At 41.6% G+C, this 21,486-nt stretch overlaps 1 protein-coding gene across 1 annotated transcript in view; it reads left to right on the forward strand.

Moving 5' to 3' along the window:
• LOC145394004 (bestrophin-2a-like) overlaps positions 1–21,486 on the forward strand; it is a 62,786-nt gene that overhangs the window by 31,072 nt on the left and 10,228 nt on the right. Inside the window, exons 4-6 of the mRNA XM_080267978.1 lie at positions 5,586–5,715; positions 13,538–13,776; positions 18,972–19,061. Of these exons, the coding sequence (XP_080124104.1) occupies positions 5,586–5,715; positions 13,538–13,776; positions 18,972–19,061 (459 nt within the window). The remainder of the gene's footprint in view (positions 1–5,585; positions 5,716–13,537; positions 13,777–18,971; positions 19,062–21,486) is intronic.

Raw genomic sequence — 21,486 nt, forward strand, 5'->3', positions numbered from 1 at the left:
ATGCCACTCTTCCTCACACACTCATCCACCATATCCCTCCACCTTCTCCTTGGCCTACCTCGCCTCCTCCCCCCTTCAGTTTCGTTCAGACATACCTTTTTCACCACTCTATTGTTATCCATTCTCTCCACATGACCATACAATCTCAGTACACTCTCTTCTATTCTGATGTCCACAGAATTCCTCACTGCGCATTTTTAAACGGATTACATTATTTCTTATCCTTTACACTCTCTGAACTCCACATACCGTCCTCAGCAGTTCCATCTCCACTGCTCTTACTCTTGACTTTTCATTTTCATGCCACACCATAGTCTCACATCCATATGTTAAAGTTGGCACTAATACTCCTTCATGTCAGCCTTGCATAGCTGCAGTACTCAAGCCTCTGTTTATCAACGTCTTCATAGCACCAGCTGCTTTCCTTTCCTTGTGCCACTCTACTTTCCACTTCTCTTGCACATTTTCCTCTCTTTTCTATCACCGTAGGTTTTTTAACTCTCTCATCAATTCCAATTTCTCTCCATTCATTGTAACATCGCTCCGGGAGTCACATTCTCTCTCAGTAACCATCTCTTTACTCTTTTCTACATTTACTCTTAAGGCACGACGCTCACAGACATCAGCAAAACTCTGCACCAGTCTACCAAGTTCTTGTCCGGTATTTGCAAGTAGTACTGCATCATCAGCATACAACAAATTTGAGATATTCCATCCATCACCATTCATTATCAGTAACAACCCTTTCTCTATTACTCGTGTTTTTATTTCTTTCATCACCCCATCTTATTCCCTATTCAATAAAAGTACATAAGCCGACTTCCGATAGAAGGACAGTACAACACATAAAACTTTAAAAAAAAAATACACTTTGCTCTTTCAGCAATACGCACATAATGTTTATATAGATATAGATATAGACAGATAGATAGATAATTAAACAGTAACCTAAATAGTCATCTGCCTAAATATAATATATAAAGCAAGTCCTTGCCAAACAGGCAGACTGGTGGACGCAGCAATCCGGTGAAATCGACTGTCCCTTAAATCCAATCCGAAGTTCTTTGTAAGCTGGTCCTCTATAGCAGGAGCCTACCTTGCAGACATAAACATTTAAGCACATTCGGTAAATACATACACACAGGCATCAATATAAAGTATACAGGCAAAACATACCGCTATATCACAACTGCATATACACATCCATTACCATTATTATTGTCCATTATCATGAAAGTCGGCTAAGCTTTATTATATATATATATATATATATATATATATATATATATATATATGGAGCCTCTATGGTACAGTGGTAGAGTGTGCGTTTCGTACACGGGTGAACCAGGGTTCGCGCCCTGCCAGGGTAATAAAGTCTGGGAGTGTTCACCCAGCCACGTACTGCGTTGGCGGATACAAGGGGTGCTGTGGTTGAACCAGTGTCGCTTACTACAAAGTATGCTTGCACCCAGTCAGGTTGCGCGGGCCGATTACACTTGTTTCACAGACTACACACACATCCAAAGACACACCAACACTACAGTTACACTTACAAGCACTGCTCACCCTACAAACAATCTCTGCCAGACAGCCTAAGCCACTTGGTAGAAATACATCGGCTGTATGGTCCCGACTTCGGTCGGGAAAGGCCGGTCCTGCAGTGGATACTCAAACGGCTGATGATGATGATGATGATGATATATATATATATATATATATATATATATATATATATATATATATATATACCTCAAATGAAGACATACGTGTTTACTTCTGTAATGTGAATACCAAACCCCTTATCTCCTCTTGATTTTGTACCCAGGAAATCCTTGGTTTTACAATATCTGTAGGTATTCTGGTTATACTGATCTCCTATTTTTCTTCGAATGTCTTGCAATGCTTGGGAAACTGATGACCAGAGGTAATATGAGGGATATTCAAAGTGAGCAAGTCATTATTTTTGGTCTAGAATAGTTTAAAATATCTTGCTTGAGTATTTTTTATGCAAGGAAGAAGGAATCAAAGGCCAAGACCTGCAAATTGTTCTCTCTAAGAAAAAAACACAAACACGATAACTGAGAGCCAAATATAAGATCCACCCATTTCGAGATGCCTGGACACACTGCGTCTGAAAGACTGGTGATCATAGGCAAAAGGAAATACAGACAGAGGGAGACAGTTCCAGAGTTGACCTGTTGCATACATGATGGACTGTGAGTAACGGTTAACTCTTGCGTTAGAGAGTTGGACAGAAAAGGGATGAGAGTTTGTTGTTAGACGGGTGCACCGCGCCCGACGTAGTTGTGGAGGGATGCATGCAGACAGTTCACAGTAATGTGAGGCGACGAGACAGAAGTTGAAAGGAGCCAGTAAGAGGATAAGAGTGAAAGCCTTTGACTCCAACTTGTTGAGAAGAGCTGTATGTGAGAAACCTCCCCACACATGAGAGATGTATTCTACAGAGGGGAGAATAAAACCCGTGTATAAAATCAAGAACTGTGCGGGGGTAAGAAAGGCAAGGAATCGGCTTAGCACATAAATCTCTTGAAAGAAGATTTTACGGTAGAGTTAATATGTTCTTTCCAATATAAATTCCGAGAGAATGAAACTCCACGTATGTTTAAAGATGATGCAGGACTGAGCTGGATATTGTTAGTAATTAAAGGGTACTCCTGTGGAAGATTTTGTCGGGTTCATAGATGTAAGAACTGAGTTTCTGATGCACTAAAGACAAGAAGATTATTTTTACCTCAATCAGAGATATGAGCCAAGTCAGACATTAGGTGTGCCATAGCCTCAACCCAAGTTTGTTGAAGTAGCTGCTGAGATGGACACTGCGGGAAGCGGATGGAAAGGTGAAAGGTGGAGTCATCAGCGTATGAATGGGTAGGGTTAGATGCACAGCTTAGAAGGTCATTGGTGAATAAAAGGAAGACAGCTGGTGATAGGACATAGCCCTGAGGAACACCACTACTGACAGCCCTAGGAGAAGAACGGTGGCCATCTACAACAGTAGCAATAGAATGATCAGAATAGAAGCTAGAGATGAAGGCACATGTAGAAAGAAACTGTAAAAGGACAGTTTGGAAAATAAAGATTTGTGCCAGACTCGATCGAAAGCCTTTGAGATGTCAAGTGCAATGGCAAAGCTTTCGCCAAAGTCCCGAAAGGAGGATGACCAGGAGTCTGAAAGGTAGGTGAGAAGATCGCCAGTGGAGCGTCCCTGGCATAACCCATACTGACGATCAGAAAGAAGGTTGTGATAGGAAAGGTGCTCTAAAATTTTTCTATTAAGAACTGACTCGAAAACTTTTGAGATACAGGATGTTAAAGCAATTGGACGATAGTTAGAGGGTTGGGAAATGTCACTCTTCTTTGGGACTGGCTGAATGAAAGCAAACTTCCAGCAAGAAGGAAAGGTACAAGGTGATAGACAAAGGCGAAATAGTTTACCTAGGCAGGGTGTAAACACAGAAGCACAGTTCTTGAGGGAAACAAGAGGAACCCCATCAGGCCCATATGCCTCATTAGTATTGAGGACAGTGATGGCTGAAAATACATCAACTGAAAAAATTTCAATGTCAGCCATGAGGAGGTCAGAAGGGGGAAGTGATGGAGGAACAGCATCGGAATCTTCCAAGGTGGAATTGGAGGAGAAAGTCTGAGCAAAGAGTTCTGCTTTATCAGTAGAAGAAATAGCTACAGAGCCATCAGAGTAGAAAAGAGGAGGGAAGGATGATGAGATAAAGTTGTTAGAAAGGATTTTGGAAAGGTGCCAGAAGGAGAGGGAAGAATTCGAGTTGGAGATTGAGAGCATTTAGTAAGAATGAAATAATTTTAGCAGAGCATAGAACAGACTTAGCATGATTCCGATTCAGGACTGAGCTGGCTCCGGTACCTTTTGTAAGCTTTGTCGTAGTTGTGGACGGCATTAGTACAAGCGTGATTAAACCATTTTTTTTTTCATTAGTCAAAGGATATTAGAAAAGAATGTGTGCTTCCATACCGAAGAGAATAACCTTTGTAATGGGCAAGACACACTCAGATGGCTCCCGGCCATGGAAGCAATAATCATTCCAGAAAAAATCATAGAGCCTGAGGGCCTCCCAATAAGCAGCTCCAAAGTGCCACAACGACGCTTCTTTGGAGGGTCCACAGGCCTTACTGGAGCGACAGGATAGGTTAAGGTGCATGGTGCAGCAAGATGCCTTAGTGAAAATAAATCAGTTAACTTAGCTTCACCATGATTGCCTGTTATTCTTGATACTTTGTTTATTTTCTGAAGTGCATTGGCATATGCCATCGCAAATGTTCTAAAAAGCTGACATTTATATTTTTCTGTATGTCATAGTGATTAACCATGATTAGGAACAGAGAGTGCGTTAAACAAAAACAGTAATGTTTGTGCATTATATTTTTGAAATCTTTTATTTACAGAACCATTTTTTTATGAAAGTAATTTAATCGTAATACTAATAGTGTAATAGTGAATAAGTCTGGGAGAGATGTATATACATCAAGCTAAAGGTGAATGTAGGGAAGATTAAAGTTGTTATCTTCAAAAGAAATTAAGGCACTGAATCCAATGAGAAGATGGATGATGAGGAAATGGAAAATGTGAGTGCATTTCAGTACTTGGGTAGTGTGATGAGTAAGGATGGAAGTTTGGAAGATGAAGCGCTTGAAAGGATACAGAAGGGAAGAAAGGCTGCTGATTCACTGAAAGCTGTGATTAGAAATATGACGGTGAGCATGGAGGCAAAAAAGTCGCTGAATGACAGTACTGTATTGCGATCCCCACTCTACGGTATGGACGGGAAGCCTGGACCTTGTTGAGTGGATGTAAGTCATGAATGTGAGGAATGGAAATGAGTTATTTGAGAGGAGCATGTGGAGTTACATGGAGGGACAGACTGACCAATTAGAATGTGAAGGATCGTTGTGATGTGGATGTGGATATGATAGAAAGCGTTAGGAGAAATACACTGATGTGTGCGAAGGAGTTGAAGGAGGTGAGAGGGAGGAAGAGACCAATGATGAGATGGAAGGGTGGAGTAGAGAGGTATAAGATAAAGGGGTGTAAGTTGGAGGGAGGGCAGCTAAATGGCATAGGACAGGGCTACATGGAGGTGATTTGTTTGTGGCCACCCCTTGCAGGATTATTATATCATCCTAGAGATACATAGATACAATATTAGTGGTAATAGTTGCTTAGTGGTAGAAGTATTAATAGTACTAGTAGTAGTAGTAGAGCCCCAGGCTAATCTAAACGCGAACCCAGTGGGCTGCAGGCTAAATTCCCCTTCTGCAGTCCACACTCCTCTTTTCAGGGGATAAGGAGGGAAGTGGGAGATGCTTGGATAGCCGGGCAGAGGACTTCCCAGGTACACCAGTGCCACCACGTGGAGGCGTACATCTTCATTATATTATTCCTCGTCCTCCTCCTCCTTCTCCTCCTCCTACTACTACTACTACCATTAGGAGTGGTAGTTGTTGTTCTTGTTGGTGTTGTTTTAGTAGTAGTTGTAGTAGTATTATAGTTATTTTTACTGTAATTCCTCCTCTCCTCCTTGTTCTTCCAGGATGAGCGCTCCCGCCTGATGCGCAGAACGGTCATGCGCTACGTCAACCTTGCACAGACCATCACCCTCGTCATGATCAGCCCCACGGTCAAAAAGCGATTCCCAACCTTTGATCATTTGGTGGAAGCGGGTAAGGGAGGCGCAGATTTGTATTAGTATCAAACAATTGCATTTTTTTCTTTCCCTTTTTTTCTTTTAATTTATTGATGTCTTTTAAATTTCATTCATTTGGTCTTCACTTCATGCCACTATAGTTTTTTCAATTTAACTTGGCCCAAATTCTCCTCCTTTTCCAGGTTATTTTATTTATTTATTTATTTATTTATATATTTCCTTATTTTAGCTTTCGTATCATGTGACTTTACTTCTGTGCCTTTAAGTTGGTCCAGATTTTCCTCTTGCAGCTTGTTCCACGTATCTCAGTCAAAAAAAAAAAAGAAAAAAAAAAAAAGTGATACAGCTCTACATCCTTTCCATAGCACTTCTTCGTGACTAGCGTCGTATCCTAGCGTTGATCCATTGCTAAAAAGGCACTCACAGCGGAGAGATGGCAGTTTTAGGCCAAGTTAGAGTAAAATGGGAGATAATTATTTCTTTCCATTCACACCTCGTTTCTCATCAGTCTTTGGCCTGTGTTTTGGTCTGGTAAGAAAGCTCCCTAACACCTCTTCCTTAACGATTTAGTTATGGATATAGGTGGTTAATAGCCTTTTGTGCGTTGTTTATGCAGTGTGTGGCGATATTGTATGGATTTATGCTGGACGGAAAAGGACAGTATGGTGTAATAAGCAAGATAAATCGTTTAAGAAAAGGTGTTAGGGAGCTTCCTCAACTGACGAGAATACGGGGCACTGTCTATCCTTGTCATAGTCCGCCAATGAGCTACAGGCGAAGTAGTAGTAGTTGTAGTAGTAGCAGTAGTAGTAGTAGTAGTAGTAGTGGTGGTGGTGGTGGTGGTGTAGTTGTGTTGGTGTTAGTAGTAGTAGTAGTGGTAGTAGTAGCAGTAGCAGTAGTAGTAGTAGTAGTGGTGGTGATGGTGGTGGTGGTTGTGGTGTGGTAGTAGTTGTGTTGGTGGTAGTAGTAGTAGTAGTAGTAGTAGTGGTAGTAGTAGCAGTAGTAGAAGTGGTGGTGGTGGTGGTGGTTGTGGTGTGGTAGTAGTTGTGTTAGTAGTAGTAGTAGTAGTATATGGTGGTGGTGCTGGTGGTGATCATAGCAGCAGAAGTGGAAGTAGTACCAGTAGTAGTAGTTACGTGCGAGGGTAAAAGCCCCTCTAATCTCTCGTCAAGTAGTGGCATTTTCTCACATACGATCGCCACAATCCGACCCGACCTGGCCCGACCGTAACGCTTTTGAGAAGCTTCTATCTCAGCAACCACAGGGCCGATCACTGCGTGGTTTGCACCATATGATAGCCCGTTTCTTTAAGATTTATTTTTGACGGGTTTCGTCACACCCCGGCGGTGCACGTGGCACGTGACACGCGCCATGTGCAGCATGTCGAAAATCTTCAAAAGACTGCCGCAGGCCAGACAGTTTGTCCTAAAAAGCATGAAACTTGGTAGGTAGATAGCCATCAATATACTCTAGGCATCCCTCGGGGTGTAAGGCCACATTTCAATGCTTTCGGAGGCGGTGGCTCAATCGGTAGAGGTGGCCTGCAGTCCTACCGGACCCAGGTTCAAATCCCGCTGAGGCAGGAAACAGTTGAAGGATTTGAATTTCATAGAAATCAGACTTTACCGATGTACCAGAAGACCCGCCGACATGTCGTAAAAATACCCCCGCTAATACCAATACACCAGTCCTGGATGAGACAGCCCTAGCATGTATTCAATATGGACGGTGGGTGTTAGCGCCGAAGTGGTGACATGTAGAGGTGTACGGTACGTAGGAGGACTACTGGGCCTTGAAAGCAGGCTGTGAAGCCTATGCCCAGAGTCGAACACATGAAAAAAAAAAAAAAAAAAATGGCCTCTCTAGAACCTCGCCGACAAAGGCGTTTTACTGGTAGTAATGGTAGTAGTAGTAGCAGAAGTAGTAGTAGTAGTAGTAGTAGCAGTAGTCGTAGTAGTAGTAGTAGTAGTAGTAGCAGTAGTCGTAGTAGTAGTAGTAGTAGTAGTAGTAGTAGTATAAATAATAATAATAGTAATAATAGTAATAGTACTGTAGATGGTTGGTAGCCACAGCCGTTGGCGTGCTTAGGGCCAACGGATTGTAATATGAGGGTTAGTGTTAACCTTCACATTACAACTCCAAAAGGTGAAGTGTATTAGCAAGGTTGGTTTTGATCTTCACAATATAATTCACCAATGGATGGAGGTGATTTTTTGTAGTAGTAGCAGTAGTAGTAGTGGTAGCAGTAGTAGTAGTAGAAGTAGTAGTTGTAGTAGTGTCACTGTCACACACCATCACTGTTCCCACACAAGCACCATACGAGTAACAATCATTTTCGTGAAGTAAGTGTCCATCCATTGAGTATATTGAAGGTGACATAGCAGGCTTCCTAACACCTGTCCCTTAGCGATTTGTTTTGCTTACTACATTTGAATTTTCTTTCCTGTGTTGTTAAATTATTTTAATGTCGATGGAGTTCGCGTCATTGGTATTCAAGAGGAATGTTGTTGTTGTTGTTGTTGTTGTTGTTGGTGGTGGTGGTGGTCTTCTGTTTCTTGTTTTTCGTCTTCTTTATTATTATTTATTATTATTATTATTATTATTATTATTATTTTTAGGAACAGTAGTAGTAGTTTTATTTTCTTCTTGCATGGATCCAGACTCGTCTAAAACGTAGTCCCGGTGGACTGCAGGCCTAAGTTCTCCTGAAGTCCACCATCCTCCTTTGGAAGGGTAGGGAAACAGTTGAGGGACGTTTGTATAACCAGGCAGCTGCCCCGTCAGGTTAAATCAGTGCCTCCACATGAAGGCGTTCCTCTCCATTACCATACAAGAGGAACTTGAAGTTTTAGATTCATTCATTTATTCATCACCTAATCCAGTGCTGCCCCATGAAGAGTGCAGGCGCCCGGGGCTAGGCAAGTTGGTCCTGACATTTAAGAGAGTGGCCAGCCTCACTCATGCCTGTGTGGCATTGTCGTGAACATTAAACCCCAACCATCCCTTTGATATAAACCTGCACCGCTTCAGTCCGATTGGGGCTTCTTAATTGCCCACTAAACCACCGGGTGCCAGAATTTGGTTATATGGTTACCACGCACAAACGGTTTCCTGGTGCACAGGAAACCGTTTGCCTTGTCACTCAATGTACAGTCACCCGCTGACAGAAGGAAGAGGAAAGATTGAAGAAAAGAAAGACTGAAGAGGATGGAGAGAAGGAAGGAAGAGAGGAAAAGGCAGGCACCAAGAGCACCACTACATCGAGTGAGTGGATGGTGAGCGCCCCCACCAACCAGGTTGCAAAATAAATCGCTTAAGAACCTGTGCTACAAATCTCTTATTTGCTCATATATAAATCTGATGCAGGGATTCGGTACCCACCTGATTACCGTCTCTCCATCCTGAATGCTAAGTTTTTACCATAGACTAGAGCTACAGTAGGCTGCTAGTCACGAAGAAGTGCTATGGAAAGGTCGTGGAGCCACAGGATTGTCTGTTTCTGCCCCTGAACCAAGAGAAGGTGAAAGTACAGTATCAGAGCATGGAGGATGGGATTTTATAGAACTATCTGTCTCACTCTGTCCATCTGCTTATCTCTGTCTTTACTTATGTCTATCTATTTGTCTGTTTGTCTATATGTATCTATCTGTCTCTTTGTATCTATCAATCAGTTAATCCATCCATCTATTTACCAATCTATTTCTATCTATCTGTCCATCTAAAATTTTGTCTATCTGATTATCTCTATCTGTCTATCGATCTACCTATGTATCTATCAGAGTATATACTTTGTGATTGATTTACTAACTTTTTAATTTTTCCAATTTTTAGTTCTAATAACAGTAAGGAAAAAAAATGGCCTTGAGGTGGAGATGTTGTTTTATGCCCCCCCCCTCTCCCTCTCTCTCTCTCTCTGTAGTTGACTGATTTGTTACATTCTTATTTTTTCTTTCTTTTTATAACGTTGAATGACTGGTAGATAATAATAATAATAATAATAATAATTATCATTATCATTATCATTATTATTATCCATCCATCCATCATCCAAACCTACGTTGCCCCATGAGGAGCGTAGGAGCCCGGGGCTAGGCAGTTGGTCAACATTTAAGATGAGAGTGACCAACCTCACTCATCCCTGAGTGGCATTACGTGAGCAATAAACCCCAACCATCCCTTGGATATAAACCTTCACCGGCTCAATCCGATTAGAGCACAATAATTACCTACTAAACCACCAGGCGCCAAAATTTGGTCATATGGTTACCACCCAGCGTAGTAAATAGTTTCCTGGTGTACAGGAAACCATTTGGGTTGTCACTCAGTGTAGAGTCACCCATAGGCAGACAGAAGAGGAAAGAATGAAGGAATGAAAGACAGAAGAGGGAGTGTAAAGTCACCGGTAGGCAAAAGGACGAGGAAAGAATGAAGGAAAAAAAGATAGATGATGGAAGGAAAGGATGGAGGAGAGGACAGGGCAGACATCCGAGAGCAGCACTACATTGAGTGAGTGGATGGTGAGCGCCCGCACCTACCACACTTTATTATTATTATTATTATTATTATTATTAGAGCATAAAGTATAGAGGAACCCTACCTAAAATTAAATAATAGAAAATGGACATTGTTATAGAAAATGAAAATTAAACTCTTTATGGGAAACTATTTTTTTACTTCGGAGCTTGTAGTAAACGGCAAATAAACTAAATAGAAAAAAAATAGGTAAATAAAAAAACAAGTAAATAAAACATAATAAAAATATAAGAAGGTAATGAAAAGTAATGAAAAGAAGGTATACATAAGCTTTACAGTACTTTTTGCAGTGAAACACCTTAGGCCCACCAATTCAGTTCTTCATCTTGCTAAGCTTTTATATTGATTGATCTGAAATATATATTGTTGTAAAAGGTATACAGAGTATTCATACAACAAAAGAAGGTGGTGGGGCTTGTCACACACCTTCATCAAGTACAGTTATATACAGTTAGTGGTTATACATAATCGTGGGTGTTGCCACACGCCCTTTATCAAATATTTGCAATTGTATATGTTATAAACTATAGGAAATCATAAGACACATTGCATACATGAGTGAGAAGTAGTATTTGAGTAATATATACAGAAGTATATAATAACAACATGAACCCCAGCCTTCGATGATGATATAGCACCGCCTTATCAGTGGATCGTATGGGGTCGGTGTGTGATGGCCGCAGCACCCCTCAACAAGACACCACTCCCTCTGCGTCTCACATCTGCACTAGTTTTAGTTGTTCAGTTGTTTTATACATGTCCTTCACTGGTACACACTGGCGTTTTCTCTTACACTGGCTTAAGTAGTACATTAGTTAGCAACCTTGGCTAGGAAGTGTAAGACGTAGGCTATGAGCAAGTAAGAACTGTACAGTAGTGAGTAACGTGATGAATTTTGACGATAAATATTAGACTGAATGATAACAAGTATTTGTATGTGTACAGTAAATATACTGTACACGTTTGAATGTACCGGTAGTGCTTTCTAGAACTTGATGTACAAGTTCAGGATATTCACGGAGAATGGCAAGTAATAGATTTTCACTGATTAACCATGAAATTTACTCAGTTAGCATTATAAGTTGTCTGTTTCTATACTTAACCATTAGTGGATATTACATTATATAGTGATGCGGTGTGTGACGCAGGAGCCCCACTAACGGCACAAGGTACCGGGTAATCTTTGGTGAATTCTCAATAAAATTTATAACCAAGTCTCAGTCTCATGACAACAGCGTCATAAAGCCCACCTCTTTGCCATATGTTACCTCAGTATTCTGAGATGCATTTATATAGTGAAGGAAGCTAGCACTGCCATTTGCTACGCTAGCATGAAGCCGTCTAGTAATAACAGGACTGACATGACACCTGATCGTACTTTTGACAGTAGTAACACTATATTCACCATTAATATCAGAAAGGTACATAAAGCAGAGCTTTATGATCTAGATCGCCAACCTTTTCATTGAAGGGTATCTCTATATAGGAGGGAATCCATGTGAAGTGGACTTTATGAACTGTGCTATCAATACAGCAGGTGGCTGATAGACATCTGTTGACTATATCATACAGTCTGTGGGAGTAGTAGACAGTAATTCATATAGAATTTCCTGACTGTCAGTAAAGAAATAAACATCCTTAGATAAAGATACAGCACAACCAAGTACCTCTTCTATGGAATATAGTTCAACCCTTGTAGAAGAAAGACAGTCAAGGAGTCTGAAATTACATGGTCCACGTACTGTGTGGAAGATTAGTAATCCCTAATGAATATCCCACACCCAGACCTAGTTCCAGCAACAGACCCGTCACAATGTATGTGTAAAGACTGGTGCCGACTTAATGTCTCCAACTTTGTCATGAAGTGGGATTTAAGTTCACAAGGCAGCCAATTATCCTTGGGAATATGGAGTTTCTCTGTGTTCACAATCACTCTAATAGGACTCCACGTGCCTCGGCCTTGTGTTTGTAGTGAATTAATGCATTGAGTAATTACTGTACATTAAAGTTGCTCGAGAGTTTGTACGGATACAACCGAGGTACTTGTTTGGAGGTAAATGAGGACTGTTATGAAAGTACATTAGGGAGTGTTTTCGTTGCTCGGACCCGGAAGCTTTTATATTTTTCTGTTATGCCTGGGGTGGTAAACAAAAGTTTCACGTTAAATTTCTTTCCTATTGTGTTTAGCCATGTCTCTACTGCGGTATCAACTGTTGCTGAAGTGTAATGGCGGTCACCTCCAACATACGTTCACGTCAGATTTTAGTACCGCTTCCTAACATTACATTTAAACCTAACCTAACCTAACCTAATCTATCAATTTCACCTAACCTTACCTAATTTCATCAAGATTCTAGTAAGTGTTAGGCCGCCATTACAAACGTCGGTGAAACATAGGGAGTATAATGATAACAAGAGGGAAAAGTCAGCTGAAACCATTTATTTACCCTCATAAAAAGTCAGGAAAATACGGAAAATAATTTCCGTTACTAGCAATTGAACTGGTAAGGTCTTTCTGCTGCTTAAAGTGAAATGTATATTTACTGCAAAAAATGTAATTTAAAACCTGGAAAAGATGTCCTGTCCTTCATTCAGTAATGCTTGTAATTTAAAAAGTAAAGCAAGCACCTATTAACAGACTTTTCACAGCAAATCTCTTTATCTCTTTTTTTTTTTTAATAGATTTTAATGAGAAACAACGAACAGAGAGAGAGAGAGAGAGAGAGAGAGAGAGAGAGAATCCCCCGAGCATGAATAAATGGACCTTATAGTTCTACAGGGCAAGGAGACATCATTGGAGAGACCATCTCTCACCAGAAACACGCAACCTGTGAGGGCTCGAACTCTGCCCATGGCCCGAGCAAGATATTTAGATCTTGGACCCAAGTAGATTACCTGGGCTATGGAACTGCCAACCTCATGGTCGTGAAGCGCGAACTCTGTAATGGGGGGGGGGGACCTGGGAAAAGAGATGTCACATTCAATTTCCAGGACTCCATATAATTTAAAACATAGTTTAGACTCATGTTAAAACCTCTTTGTTTAATTCTTGCTTTCATACCGACTCTTTATAGATATAGTAATTTTTTGTTTTCTCTTCTATTTTGTGTTAATACCACTTTATTTTTATTTCTAGGTAAGGACTAATGACAGGCAACAAAAATAAGATAACTGAATACCTTGAGTGACCGTCGTACCCTCCTGCCGATGGTGTGGGCGTGTTGTGATATCTTCACTTATATTTTGTTCTCCCTTGTTTTTTTTGTTTTTTAATTATTTTCTGCGTGTTTTTATTTCTTTGTAAGGTCTAATGACAAACAACGAATACAAAATAATCGAGGACCTTGAGAAACAGACATCGTACCCTCCATACTGGCTGCCGATGGTGTGGGCTTGTGGCATCGTAGCTCGGGCGAGGAGGGAGGGTCGGATCAAGGACGATTTTGCCACCAAGACCATCATCGACGAGATCAACCGCATCAGGGGTCTCTGTGGAGGACTTCTGAGCTATGACTGGATCAGCATTCCTTTGGTCTATACACAGGTACACTCTAAAAAAAATACTACCTCACACTCGGGGTACGATGAGCGAGTTTTGTAGGGCACATTTGAATCTATTAACCTAGTGCCTTAAAAAACAGCACCCAGAATGTTAACTTATGTGCAATTTCGAGTCTTAATAATTACCAAGGATATTATTTACACTTAACTGATCACAGGGCACTTCATCTATCAGGGTGCTTCGTCTTTGTTTCAGAATGATACGTGTGGTATGTGTACGATACTTTTTTGTTGACTGTAAGTTGGGGTAGGCTTTCAGGGATTATGTTTTCGACAACAGTTTTGGTGGTACCGAACTGGATCTCTCCATTTAAATACTTCGATTCTCCTTATATGTATACTTCTTTTATTTTAACTTGGGCTAAAATTTCCTTCTCTCCATATTGAATGCTGAGCTGTAGCAAGAGAGTAATGCTAGAATATGATGCTAGTCATGAAGAAGTGCTGTGAAAACGATGGACAGCCGTAGTACTGTTTGTTACTGCCATTGAGCTACGTTGAATAGGCAGCAACAGGACTAAATTCTGCGCCATGTTAAGGTGAAAAGAGTACTGTATAGTAATAGTACTAGTAGTGGTGGTGGTGGAGGTGATGGCAGCAGCAGCAGCAGCAGCAGTAGTAGTAGTAGTAGTAGTAGAGGCAGTAGCAGCAGTAGTTCTACTACCACTAAGAATAGTAGTGATAGTAGTAGTAGTAGCAGTAGAAGTAGTAGTAGTAGTGCTAGTAGTAGTTGTAGTAGTAGTAATAACAGTAGTACTAGTACTAGTAGTAGTAGGAACATCATGAAGTTTTTGACAAAAATGAAGCTCAGGATGAAGACCACCATAGAGGAGTGCATGAAAGAGGGAATCATCCAGGTATTATACGTCCCCAGAACGGTAGTGACACAAACAAGGAGGAAGCAGAACAGCCTCACAGGTCTGTGCGAGAAGGTCATCCCACAAACTGGATGGACAATTCCAGGGAAAATGCAGCAACCTGGGTGAACATATATAATAAAGTAGTTGGATGGTCGTCAAGTAACCTTTTTGAACCTTCCAAATGCAATGCTACAGCTGACATGATCAAGGAAATCACTCGCCTGATAGCCAATTACAACAATAAATCACCCATTGCCTCGTTCTCTCTTAATGTCCTTGCATTAATACCACATCTCTTCCTCAACAAGACCCGCCCAAGAGCTAGCACTGCAGAATATATTAAGGCCATCCAAAGGCGGGTTGAAACATGGAAAAGAGGTGAAATCGACAATCTACTTGAGGAAGCAAGGGCTTTGCAGATGAGAATAAACAACCGAGATAGAAGAAATCAGAATACCACGATGTTGCAAGGATTTTTGGCAGCAAGATGAGACAGAGGAAGGTCTTGATGGCGACGAGATCTCTGTCAAGTGAATCACCAAATGGAGTACTTGACCTGACAGAAGAAACAATGCAACAACTAAAAGAAAAACACCCTACTGCACGACAAACAAGTGCCCAGTCAAAGCTTGACGGGAACTACACCCCACCCAACCCCATCATATAATTATGATATAGTGGGGCGGAAGGCAATGCACACACAGGGAGGGGCAGGACCGTCAGGCCTGGATGCAAAATCTTGGCGAGTAATCCTCAGTAACATCAAGTTTGGGAAGGCAGCAACAGACCTGTGTAACACCATTGCCTCATTGGCGAGGAAGCTGGCTTCAAGTCAGTGCAATAACATCGAAGCACTGACGGCTTGCAGACTGATCCTCTTTGATAAGAATCCTGGATGTAGGCCCATCGGGGTGGGTGAAGTCTTAAGACGGATTATAGGAAAATGTATCATGGAGGTGTGAAAGATGATGCGAAGCAGGCAGTTGGCAACCTCCAAGTGTGTGCAAGCCAGCGGGCAGGAGGTGAGGCAGCAGTTCACTCCATGAGGAAAATATATGAGGAAGAGGACTGTCAGGCAGTATTATTAGGTGATACCTCAAACGCATTTGATTCCATCAACCGGGAGGCAATGCTGCACAACATCAAGGTTAAATGCCCAGCATTTGCCCAGTACGTGGAAAACACCTACAAAGAACCAGCAGACCTCTACATTGTGGGTAAGACAGCGGCTCACGATATCGGTGTAATCCAGTCCACAGAAGCAACTACCCAGGAGGACCCCGTTGCCATAGCTATGTACGCCCTGGCGATGACAGTGCTGCAACAACAGATCAAATACGAGGCCACCAATGTGAAACAGGCAGCCTATGCAGATGATCTCACAGGTGCTGGCAAGATGGAGGATGTGAGGAAATGGTGGGACCTTGTAACATCTCATGGCCCTGAAATAGGTTACTACCCTAATGCAAGTAAGTCCATCTTGATCGTGAAACCAGCTTATTATCAAGAAGCACAGGAGGCCTTTAGAGGCATAAACGTGATGTTGACTAAAGAAGGTCAGAGGCATCTAGGTGTTGTTGGCACTAAGGAATTCAAAGACAAATATGTGAGTGATAAGGTAAAGACATGGGTAGAAGAAATTCATGTAATATCTAGCCACGCAAAAACAGAACCCCATGCAGCATACAATGCGTTTACCTATGATGGCACAAGTGGACCTTCATTGTGAGGACCATACCAGACATCGAGTTGCTGCTACAACCACTGGAGAATGCTATCAGGGATTCATTCCTCCCATCACTATCAATGGCCACATCCCCACACCAGAAGAGAGGAACCTTCTAGCACTACCACCCAGGATGGGAGGCCTTGACATTATAAATCCAGCAGCCGTGGCAAGCTACGAACACAGAAATTCACTCAGGCTCACCGAATCCTTGTCACAGAAGGTTTGCGCCCAGGTTGAGACGAGTGAAATCGACCACCAAAGGCAGAAAGACATAAAGACACAGACACGCAAGGAGCGTGAAGCAAGACAAAAGGACCAGCTGCAGCACATAATCGAACATCTAACACCAGACCAGTGCAGACGAGTTGAAATTGCACAGGAGGTTGGGGCATCGAACTGGCTCACAATCCTGCCTCTTAAGGCAAAAGGCTTCCACTTCAACAAAGAAGAATTTATTGATGCCATAGCCATGAGATACGGGTGGCCAATAGAGAACCTACCTCAACACTGTGCCTGTGGCACTGCCTTTGATGCAAACTATGCAGTGATATGCAAGAAGGGAGGCTTTGTTTGCATCCGACACGATGAAGTACGCGTCCTCACTGCCAAAATGCTGCAGGCAATATCTCATGATGTCACGATTGAGCCAGCTCTGCTACCCCTGGACGGCGAGCACTTCACCCACAGAACAGCAAACACATCAAATGTTGCAAGAGTGGATGTCAGTGCTCGAGGTTTCTGGACACGTGGGCAGAGGGCGTTTATAGACATCAGGATATTCGATCCCATGGCAACATGTCACAGTGAACTGTCTCTCGAAGCTGCACACAAAAGGAATGAACAAGAAAAAAACAGAAACTGTCAAGAAAAGATCCAACATGTGGAGCACGGTCGATTCACTCCCCTTGTGTTCACGACATCAGGTGGGATGGGTCCAGAGGCTGTGAGATTCTACTCGAGACTGGCAGTGGTTCTTTCTGAGAAGAAATGTCAATCGCAGAGTTCTGTTATGGCCTGGATGAAACGTCGACTGTCATTTCCCTCATGAGGTCTGCACTTCTATGTCTCATCAGCCCTCAGACCTGTCTCTCTGGCAGGTATGGATTTCGAAGCTACTGTGGTCGAGAGTCGCATAGACCAGCGACTCCAGTAGTTTATGTCTATATTTACACTATAAAATATCAATAAACATAAAATAGAGTAATAATAGAAAGAGTAGATGGTTGGTAACCACAGCCATTGGCGTGCTTGGGGCTAACGGATTGTAATATGAGGGTTAGTGTTAACCTTCACATTACAACTCCAAAAGGTGAAGTTTATTAGTAAGGTTGGTTTTAATCTTCACAATATAATTCCCCAGTGGATGGAGATGATTTTACAAAATGATAAAAAAAAGTAGTAGTAGCAGTAGTAATAGTAATAGTAGTAGTAGTAGTAGTAGCAGTAATAGTAATAGTAGTAGTAGTAGTAATAGTAGTAGTAGTAGTAGTAGTAGTAGTAGCAGCAGCAGCAGCAGCAGCAGTAGTAGTGATAGTAGTAGTAGCAGTAATAATGGTTGTAGTAGCAGCAGTAGCAGCAGCAGCAGCAGTGGCAGTGATAGTAGTAGTAGCAGTAATAATGGTTGTAGTAGCAGCAGTAGCAGCAGCAGTAGCAGTGATAGTAGTAGTAACAGTAGTAATAGTAGTAGTAGCATCAGTAGCATCAATTGCAGCAGTAGTACTAGTAGTAGTAACTGTAGTAGTAGTAGTTCCACATTCTGTACTGTGAACCTGGCGGACTGCAGTCTGAAGCTGCCTTTTTCTGGCAGTCCACCATCCTTCTTTTTGAGGGATAGGGAGGTTGATGAGGGACGTTTGTATAACTTGGCAGTGCATTCATCTGGATAAATCAGTGCCATCAAACGAAGGCGTCCCTCTCCACTGTCAAGAGCATAGCCATCATACTGATTATCTATCTGTCTATCTATCTATCTATCTTTCTATCTGTCTGTCTGTCTGCCTATTGCCAGACGGCTTAATCCCATAAAGGGTGACCACAAACAGTCTCCGTACAGCTCTGTCCTCTGTCATTTGGCTGCCTTCCCTCCAACTCACATCCCACTCTTCCAGATATATTTCCACTCCATCTCTCCATCTCATCCTTGGTCTAACCCTCCTCCTCTTCCCCTACAACTCACTCACATACACTTTTCGAGTCAGCCAATCATTCTCCATCCTCTCCACACGTCCAAACCATCTCAAAGTATTTCTCTTAACACTCAGGCACATCCATATCAACACCACAACGCTCCATCACTACCTCAAGTCTGTCTGTTTTTCCACGTAACTTCGCATAAAAGCATACATACACATAAATACATATGCACTCACATACTCTCTCCTAGTCAATCGCTCATGCTCCACCCTCACGAAATATTTCTCTTAACACTTTCAGTCGTGTCCACACCACTATCATGACGCTCCTTCACTTCCTCAAATGTCTCTCCGTCTCTCAACGTAACTGCACATAAAATCATACATACACATACATATATATACACTCGCATACACTCTCCTAGTTAGTCTCTCATCCTCCCTCCTCTCCATGCAGGTTGTGACGCTCTCCGTGTATTCGTTCTTCGTGGTTACAGTCATGGGCAGACAGTTTCTCGACCCTGCACAGAACATCCCCAACCACCAGGTACTGTGTTTTTCCATCTGGCTGTCTTTTTGCCTATCTATGTATCTATCTATTTCCTTCTTTTTTCCATCCATTCATCTATCTATCTATCTATCTATCCATCTATCTTCCTGTCTTTCTGCCTATTTGTCCGTAAAATTATCTTTGTCAGTCTGTTTTTTCCCATCCATCCATCCATTCATCTGTCTCTCTATCTGTCTATATATGTCTATTTATCTACATGTCTATCTGTCCGTATATCTGTCTTTGTCAGTCTGTTTATCTGTCAGTTTGTCTATATATCTATCTATCTGTCTATTTGTCTTTCTATCTATGTATCTATCTGTCCGTCTACATAGTTATGCGTCTGTCTGTCTGTCTGTCTGTTTGTATGTCTGTCTGTCTATCTTTCTATATATCTATATGTTTACCTATCTATCTGTCTACCTGCTTATCTATTTGTCTATCTATCAATCTTTCTCTGTGCTGTTTGATTGTCTGTCTGTCTGTCTGTCTGTCTCCATCTATTTACAGTATATGTCTGTCTATCTTTCTGTAAGCCTGTCTATTTATCTATTTATATACCTATCTATCTAACTACCGAATTATTAATCTCTGTCTATCTGTCTGTCTGTCTCTGTTTATCTGTCTATCTATCTATGTTTGCCTATATTTCCATCTGTCAGTTTATCTATCTCCAGATGAGTTTATCCCATAAGGGGTAGCCACAAACAAATCGCCTTCATGTCATCCCTACCTCTGCCATCATTCCTTTCTCTCTCCAGCTCACACACGCCCTCCGTGATACACCTCTCCAACCCATCCCTCCATATAATCCTTGGTTTCTTCCACTCCCCTTCCCTCCCGTCACCTCACTTTACTCTCTTAGTCCGAGTCTCCTCCATCCTCTCCACATACAGTATCACAGTTGCTTTACAGAGCTATCGCCTCATTTAATAATGCTTGTTTTCATCATTTCATTCTCCCATATTTTGTTTACTTTGTCTTTTTAGTTAGTTCTTTTCCGGGGAGGGGAATTAACCCTTCGCCAACCCACTTGTTGACACGAAGGATCACGTGATGATTGGTTGTAAGGCTGCCATCCAAGGTATTAAATGATTTCATGGCTTACAGGAAATCATTTGGATTGCCAGTCAATGAAGAGTCACTCTGGAGTAGTGTATCACTACAGTGAGTGAGAAGATGATGGGCTCCCCCACTGACCACCACTTGGTGGTGGTGAAAGTCAAGGTACAAAATGCGATGGATGAACAGAAGGAGAGAAAGACAGGAGACCGTAGTCCGTACAAGGAGGGTAGAAAGGTTTCAAGAGGATTAAAAACAAAAAAAAAAAAAACAAAACAAAATACTCGTATATGAGAGAAGTCGAGGAACGACTGGGTAAATAAGATTTGGAGCAGACGGGGGAGGTGGACGGTGTGTGCAAGACCTTCACAAAAGAAATCTGTGCAACATGTCAGGTGGTGTTTGGGGTAAAGAGAAGACGAAAGCGGGGTCAAGGAACAGCTTAGTGGAATGAAGAGGTGAGACAAGTTGTGAGCAAAATAAGAAAGCATATAGTGACCGGATGGGAAGCAGAGGCATGAAGAAAATTGAGAGACGGAATACAGAGTTATTTGTAGAGAGGAAGAAAGAGGTTAAAAGATTCGTAAGAGAGAGTACCAAGAAAGTGATTGGGGAATTAGGAAGGTATTTGAGTGTAAAGTGCAGGGAATGTAAGAAAATGTTCTGAAAGGAAATAGAGTTAGGATGATGGAGAAGTTAGTAGGGGAGTGAAAGACAAAAACGGTAGGTTGGTATTGGAGGAAAAGAAAGCAGATGAAGAGAACACTTTCAGGAATTGTTAAACGTGGGGAATGAAAGTTATGCGAGTATAAGTAGCAGGGAAATGGCTGGAAGAGAGAGGGAGATGAGAGAGGAGTAAGAAATCAGTAGGATGGAAGAAGTGGAAGGAATGAAGAAAGTCAAAATGGGGAAAGCCTCTGGAAATGATGGGGTGTGTGGTGAAATGCTGAAGCATGGGGAAGAGATAGTAGTAGAAGGGATATGGAAGATGTGTAGGTGAGTCTGGGGGGAAGGCAGAGTCCCAGAGGATTAGAAGTAATGTATAATTATTCCCCTGTACAAATGAAAACGGGAAAAACAAGTGTGTGGTAATCATAGGGGCATTTGTCTTCTTAGAGTAATAGGAAGAGTATATGGAAGGATATTTATTGATTGAGTTAGGGAAATAACAGAAGAATTAGTTGCAGAAGAAAAGGGAGCTATTAGGAAGGGAAGAGTTTGTGTAGATCAGATATTCACCTATTACTCTGATTTAATATTTCCTTTCAAGTTGAACTCTAGACTGATGTCAATATAAATTAATAAATAAATAAATATATATATATATATATATATATATATATATATATATATATATATA

Source organism: Coenobita brevimanus, chromosome 3 (genome assembly GCF_032717465.1).
Source record: "Coenobita brevimanus isolate Jiangsu-jjx chromosome 3, ASM3271746v2, whole genome shotgun sequence".
NCBI classification, from domain to species: domain Eukaryota; kingdom Metazoa; phylum Arthropoda; class Malacostraca; order Decapoda; family Coenobitidae; genus Coenobita; species Coenobita brevimanus.